At 37.7% G+C, this 7,500-nt stretch overlaps 1 protein-coding gene across 2 annotated transcripts in view; it reads left to right on the top strand.

Annotated features, from left to right (window-relative positions):
* Nucleotides 1-7,500, top strand: part of LOC138009424 (uncharacterized) — a 13,152-nt gene that overhangs the window by 4,941 nt on the left and 711 nt on the right. For both annotated transcript variants that reach the window (XM_068856433.1, XM_068856434.1), the window contains exons 3-4: nt 1,885-1,980; nt 4,619-7,500. The exon at nt 4,619-7,500 is cut by the window's right edge and continues 711 nt beyond it. In XM_068856433.1, the coding sequence (XP_068712534.1) occupies nt 1,938-1,980; nt 4,619-5,361 (786 nt within the window). In that variant the 5' untranslated portion in view covers nt 1,885-1,937 and the 3' untranslated portion in view covers nt 5,362-7,500. The remainder of the gene's footprint in view (nt 1-1,884; nt 1,981-4,618) is intronic.

The following is a 7,500-nucleotide window of genomic DNA, read 5'->3' as shown; positions in this document are numbered from 1 at the left end:
CCGTAAGTTGCGTGCAATTTAACAGAACAAAAACAAAAAATTAGCGGTTAAGGACGGTGCCTACTATTGTTATTGCGCATACGCTCTGCGCATCTCGAGATACTCGGATTTCCTATCGGTGATGCTTACTAATACAAGGATATTTTTGCCCGGTTCAAAACTATCCGGAAAAAGTAGATCTTAGTAAGTACTCTTGGTATCCAAAAAGAAAATTGGGGGTAACCATGCATTTTTGAGAGATAATTAAGCTTCAATTTGAGAAAGAATCCCATACATTGCTTTGTATTTTAAAGTTTTTTACAAATATTATTCAGGAATTATCTTTGAAAAATGCGTGGTTACGCCCGATTTTCTTTTTGGATTTCAATATCATTTGTTAAGATCTACATTTCGTGCATAATCACACACCTGGGCAAAAATATCTTTCATTAGTAGGCACCGCCCTTAACTGGTTTGCTTTGGAGAAATTCTTCAACTGAAAAAACCTTCGAGATCAATGAAAAGAAATGACGCAAAACTTGCGTGCTAAGGTACAAATCGATTACAGAGGGTATTTTTGCAGTTTACTTTTTTAGCTATAGGAAAGGGAGTAACAATATCATTGCTGTCAAGAAACTTTTAGTGTAATTTCTGGTGTGCAATTGGCAGGAAACCTAACCATTTCCGACCTATTGGGGTCCTCGATCGTGCGGCAAAAATGAGAAAAACATTTGGGCTTAACTGTTGTGTACGGTAGCTGTTGTGTATCATTTTTGCATGGAAAACCGCTTGTCAAAAATACCTTTTTCAAATCTTTTCCCAAAAAAATGCTGAAGTGGTGAATCTCAAAAATCCGGATTTAGATTTGATTCGAAATATCCTCCTCGAGTGTGGATACCTTGGGTTCATGATCCGTTTTTCGAATTTCTCCAAAAAAACCGCAAAATCCGTTTTTGAAGTCAAGAATCCGTTTTCGGATTTTCCCAGAAAAACGCACCCTAGAATCATGTTTCCCGATCATCTAGACCGTGTGCCGCAGATTGCTGCAGACGCCGGGGACAAATGTTTCGATATGTCTGCCACGTGGCGCAGACCTATCTGCTATCGTATCGCAGACCGATCGCAGACCGTTGCAGATCATATGGAAACCAGGCTTCAAATATTGTCCTAAAATGTGGAGCTCAGCGATTCTTCAGTGTCTGGGAGTTAGCATATACCCGCAAAAACTCCAATTTCATTACTTCGGCAACAAAGTGTCTTCCCAGTAATTTCGAAAAACAAACTAAGATGCCCCTAAGACCTTTCGTAGCTTCCTTACTATCATTATTATTTTTTGAACTAATTTCCACCATAAATGAAGGACAGATGCCGAGCACTTGAAAATAAGTGCCACAGGAGAATAACGACAAAAGTTGAAACAAAAATTTTGACAAAGAAAGACACACCCCGACAAGTTTTTGGCTACTACCTACCAGAACAGCATATTAACGTTACTCGCAGGGGTATTTGGTGAACGTTATAAAATCAGTATTTGAAGGCTATAATTGTACGAAAACGTAACAATAGCTAAAATACTAACCCTTTAGAAATCAGAACTTAGACCTAATTACTGCTGACGATGTTCGGCGTTCTGCAAAATACCCTTGCCCTACCATTAGAGAAATCTTAAATATTAGGATACTCGGATTATTTCATAATCATAAAAATATCCTTGAAAGGGAAAAGTGATCCTCGCATTTATCAGGAAAATCAAACATTGATTTTTGAGGAGAGGAAACATCGGAGTAACCCGAAGAAAAACCTTTCGGAGTAGAGTAAAAAACCAACAAACTCAACCTACAAGTGACCCCAACCTTGGGAATCGAACCCGGTATTAATTAACACCATTGACATTTTTTCTTCCAGCTCTCGTTTAAAGTCAAAGTTGTAAGTGGTCATTGTTGTCTTAAGGGAAAAACATGGCTGACGCAAATTGCACCCTTGAGCAACATGATTTGAAAGGTAAGTTCTTACGTAGTGTGGATAACTGCTCCGAGATAAAAGCGAATTTTAGAGGGCGTTTACCTCAATCCACTAATTCTTGACCGTTTTCCGCTCTGCACTCCATTCCAGCGAATTAAAAAGCAGCGAAGACTGATAACCCCATGAATCGCCTGTAATTAGGTCAAGAGAGTATGAGATACGAGAGCGAATTTCCCACATTTGTTCCTATTCCGATGAAAATTATTTTAAATGTATTATTAGTCCTTGCCATATTGCATGGTATTTCAAATACATACACCTTATTGGTCAGTTGGTGTGAAAGTAGACCGCACCGCAATGGTAACAACAGATAAAAATAACTTTCGCAGCATGGGCGCCAGCTAACAATAAATTTCGAATAATTATTCACGGGACACAGGGATTCGCTCTCCTAACTCATATTCTCTTGGTTTACGCAATTTGAGCCAGAGCCGGCTTTCTTTTTGGTTAGCACCAAGAACACGGACGACTCTGGCCAGTTCCAAAGCAGGAAGCTCGCGAATCACGGACTTCCGACTAGTCTACGCAGACTCAGACATTGCCGGAACAACAGTGGTTGCCAATAGTTACGAAAATGGACTTTCAAAACAAGCCATTCTCTACCTTGAATTCACTATTATCATGAATTCTTAATTTGCTTTGAATTCACTATTATCGTGAATTTAGAAGACTGAAAGCGTGGTATGGATTATGGGAAATGGTCAGACAGTCCAAGTGTATAGGACACGAACCTGGGAATGTTGATTAATCCGTCACCTAACCACTTAATTACCATACCGCGAGATGCTCTGGGACAATATTCTAAAAACTATTTGATAACGCTCTATTATCACTCGGCAACAAACAATATTAAACACTAGAAAAGGTCGGTTACCAAACTTCACGGCAAAGCTAACCATTTAAAATCAAAGCTTAGGCCTAAATCATTAATCTAGCTAAGGCTTAATTACTCTTCAGCAGCGATATACTGTGGGAGCCTAAATAATTGATTTTTTTGAGAGTATGCTGTCTTGATCTTTAGTGGCGAAGCGGAAAGGAGCGGTTTCTATAGGGTCGAAAATCCAGGCTCAAATCCAATCCATGGATATGATTTTTTATTTCCTTATTTTCTCTGCTACCGAAAGTCCCGGGACAAAGTCTTCTGAATTCAAGATAATAGTGAATTCAAAGCAAATTAACAATTCAATGAAGAGATCGTGCTGGTGCGATTATGCAGCACTACTTTACCAACTGAGCCATCAACTAAGCTATCGACTTTCACTGCGAGTGCGGTGCTGACCGAAAGAAAATCGGGTTCTGGAGACGAGAGCTGGTCACTTGTAAATTCCAGTTCAACCCGTTCTTGCCCTTGAATTGGTGATTATCCTGAATTGTTAATTTGCTTAGAATTCACTATTACCGTAAACTCAAAAGACTGAAAGCTTGATATGGATTATGGGAAATGGTCATATTTGTTTGGAAAGGAAACCCAAGTGTATGGACATGGGACTCGAACCTGGGAATGTTCATTCACCCGTCACCTAACCACTCGACCACTCGACCACTCGAACACTATTTGATAACTCAAGTGTATTAAGGCTTGACCAATCTAATTATTATGCTTATTTTTATTTGAAGGGAAGCATCGGTGCTGGTGTTAATTTAAACGTTTATATCCTTTACTCAAAAATGGGGAACATTTATACTTCAAAATTTTGAAAACGTTTGGCATTAACAGGTTAAGTACAACTCTGCCTACCGAATGCCGCCTTTTAATGTGGTACTCCGTATATATTTGGATGTTTATCATGTCATTTTCCTCAATTGTTCATTGCTCTCAACATGTGGACATGATTAAAAGGCGGAATGACAAAGCCCTTAGAGGGGGTCATCGAATAATCAAGAAACAAGATTGATGTAATGAAGCTCAATGTTCCTCATTTTTGAGTAAAAAATATAACTGTTATAAGTCTATTTCGGGTCACGTGACAAGAATGTGGTACGCGACATTTTGGAAAAGTTATAACAATACCGATAACTAACTGCCTACCAAGTTTCATTGGCCCTGGAGAAATGCTTTACCTTCAAATAAAAATATGCATAATAATTAGGCTGGTCAAGCCTTAATACACTTGAGAATGCTGTGTTATCACTCGTCAACAAACAACATTAAACACTGCAAAAGTTACCAAATTTCACGACAAAGCTAAACATTTTAGAATCAAAACCTAGGCCTAAATTATTAATCTATTGTAGCTTAGGGTTCGGGTTAGGGTAACTCTTCAGCGGCGATATTTTATGGTAGTATGCTTTTTTGAAAAAGGCGGTGTCTTGATCTTCAGGGGTAAAGCGGAAAGAAGCGGTTCCTACAGAGTAGAAACTCCTGGTTCAAATCCAATCCATGAATACGATTTTTTATTTCCTTATTTTTTCTGAAATACCTCAAGTCCTGGGACACAGTGTCCAAAATTCACGAATTTAGTGAATTCAAAGCAAATTAAAGTTCAGGATAATCGCGAATTCATTGGCGAGAACGTGTTCTCCAGTTATATCCCGTTGGGATGAATATTGCTTTTGCTTTCAATGCTAGTAAATGTCTATTAAATTAAAAGAAAACATGTTTTGTTGTTGTTTTTAGATCATTACTGTAATTTAGCTGATAGGTATGACCACTACTACTTGGAATTTGAAGACTTACAAGTTCAGAGTGCTATAGAGAGCTTAGACTTACACCCTGATCACGTGATAGTCGACATAGGAGGTGGGACTGGACGCTTCGCAGAAAAAATGTCAAAATTTGCTCGACTGAAGAATCCAATAACTTGTGTTGATCCCTGCGCAGAAATGCTCGAGAAAGCTAAGGGGAGGGAAGGTATCATTCCTGTTTTGAAGACCGGAGAAGAATTTTTCAAGGATGCTTTGCCTCGCGGTTCTTTTGACCGTGTGTTGTTCAAATATTCAGTTCATCATTTGCTAGACCCGCTTTCGGTTTTCAAGGCTGTGGAACGATCGCTTTGCTCCGATGGGATGTGTCTCGTTTGGATATTTCGGAGTCTTTCCTGTTACAAGTTGTTTCGACAAGCGACAAGTATTCCCGAACAAAACTCCCCTGAAAAGATCCAAGAAATTTGTAAGCTGCTTGAAGAAGTCAACTTTGAGGTACAAACGTCAGAGATGGAATACAAGTGTGGTTTTACAAAGTCAAAGTTTTATAGCATGTTGCGAGGTCGTTTTATGAGTCCTATGTACAAGATGACCGATCCGGAAATTGAGAAGGGAATTGAATCACTTGAGCGAGGGGAATTAGGGTTACTTAAAGATAATGAAATCATTGAAACTGTCCTGGTTAATTGTGCCATAAAGGCCAAAAAGATCCAATGAGTGAACAAGAGATTATGACAGGGATACTGGTTGTCATCAAATCATAACAACGATAATGAACTTTAGTTTAATTACAGAGGTGATTATTGAAAATTCTTTGCGCTGATTGGTTGCATTTGAGGCCCAATGGTTAGGGAGCTTGCCTTGAGAACCGGGGATCCCGGGCTCAAGACGCGTTCTCACCAATAGTTGATTTTGTTCCTTTTTTATTTTTATTTTTTTATTTTTCATTTTTAATTTTTTTTTTATATTACAACTTACTTACAAATGGTCTGGATAGCACAAGTGTTACTAATATTTTAAAAAATACAACCACACTTTTGAATTTTCGGAACATGTTCCGGAACTATCAATACAATGATTCTTTGTAGATTAAATGTTCGTTACAAGTAGGTAAAATTCAAACGAACCAACAATATTATAGAGAACACAACTGACATAACGGCAAAAGTTTAAAAGTGTAATGCTGAACGGACATGATCAACTTGTTTGTTGAGTTCGGGTTTCAACCGCTCAATATGGAAGCTCTCTTTGATTTTAAGTTGATAGAAAGAAGTGGCATTATCAATAATTTTGAAGCAAGAAACATCACAATTATCGTGACAATTTTTAGAAAAACTAAGATGCTTGAAAATATGAGAATTTTTATCCCGGAAAAGGTGCTCATTTACACGTGCGTAGAAATACCTGTTGGTTTCACCAACGTAGCGAGCACCACGTACAGCCCGCACAAGTAAATTTGTATACAACACGTGATTTGAGAGAATCCGCGGAATGAAATCCTTTGGACTAAAAATGTTGCACAGTTTGAATGGAGAGAAAATTACTTTAACATTTAAATCCTTGCAATACTTGTTGATAATAGATGAAATTTTCTTTCTGGTATAAGATGAATAGAAACCGATGTAAGGTAGTTTGTAAAAATGGCAGTTGGATACATCATGTTTAGGGGCTTCCTTTGTAGTAACATTTCTAAGATAACCTTGAACGGACTTGTCAATTAGCCAACTGGGAAACATATTACGTTTCAAAATAGTAGTTAGAGTATTGATATCGTTTTGAAAACCCTGAGTAGTGTTGTTAATTTTATAAGCCCTGTCAATAAAAGTTTAAATTAACCCTAATTTGTACTGAAAGGGAGTAAAATTGAAATAATTTGTAAGTAGACCAGTGTAAGTCTTTTTTCGAAAAACAAAAGTGGTACAAGAACATTCATTGTTACTTGATCTCTGCTCGGATAATAATACATATAAAAAAAGCAATTTGCCATCTGTTTCTGTTTCCATTGTAAACTTAATGTTGGGATGGCATTTGTTAAGGTATTGAAAAAACATATCTGCATCATGAGAATTTTGAAAACAACAAATAATGAAAAGAAATAAAATAAATGAATAAATAAATAATTAAGAAAGGGGGAAGGGGGGCTCTAGTGCTTAAATTCATTTTAACCTTAACTTGTTTAGTCATTGTTACTGTCATTGTTTGTATATACATATATATTGCTCTATGATATAGATAGTGCTCTATGCTATAAATAAATGTTGGTAAGCAACAAAAAAAAAGAAACGCAGAGGGACATAACTATAGTTGACAGTTGCGTTAGCATGACGATGCCGATGGTGAGGCCTCCTCAAATGTACCAGGGGGCTTGGAAAGTTGCAAAGAGAAGATAGAAATACGGTAAGGGCTCTTTGTTACTGTGGAGAATACGAGATATTGAGGAGCGGGAGTAGAGGGTTCCATTTCTTCGAGATTAGGCAAGGGTTGTTTGATTCTATATTGAACTGAGATTTAAGTCGCAGTAGGAGGCTTGTTAAAAGAGGAGTCTTGTTATCCGCCCTACAGCTCCATATATATGTGATGTCTCACTAAAAGAAAACGGAAGTTCAGTTGAAGTGAAAACTGAGAGATATCAGGCCTCAGGCCCAAATATATGGAGATATTTTTTTGGTATTTTATCGATGTGAAGTGATTACAATAATGAGAATTTAGGTTTTGTGATGACGTTCTCGTTGCCGTTCCCGTCGTCTTTGCTAAAGCTCCCAATTTTCACTTTTAAAACGATTACACGGCATTTCCAAGACCATCGCGAGAGGGAGAAAAAAAGGTTTTGTCATACTCGCCATATTTGTTTTGTTT

The sequence above is a fragment of the Montipora foliosa genome, chromosome 7 (assembly GCF_036669935.1).
Source record: "Montipora foliosa isolate CH-2021 chromosome 7, ASM3666993v2, whole genome shotgun sequence".
Classification (NCBI taxonomy): domain Eukaryota; kingdom Metazoa; phylum Cnidaria; class Anthozoa; order Scleractinia; family Acroporidae; genus Montipora; species Montipora foliosa.
The sequence above is the reverse complement of the archived record's forward strand: the minus strand, read 5'-3'. Positions and strand labels throughout refer to the sequence as shown.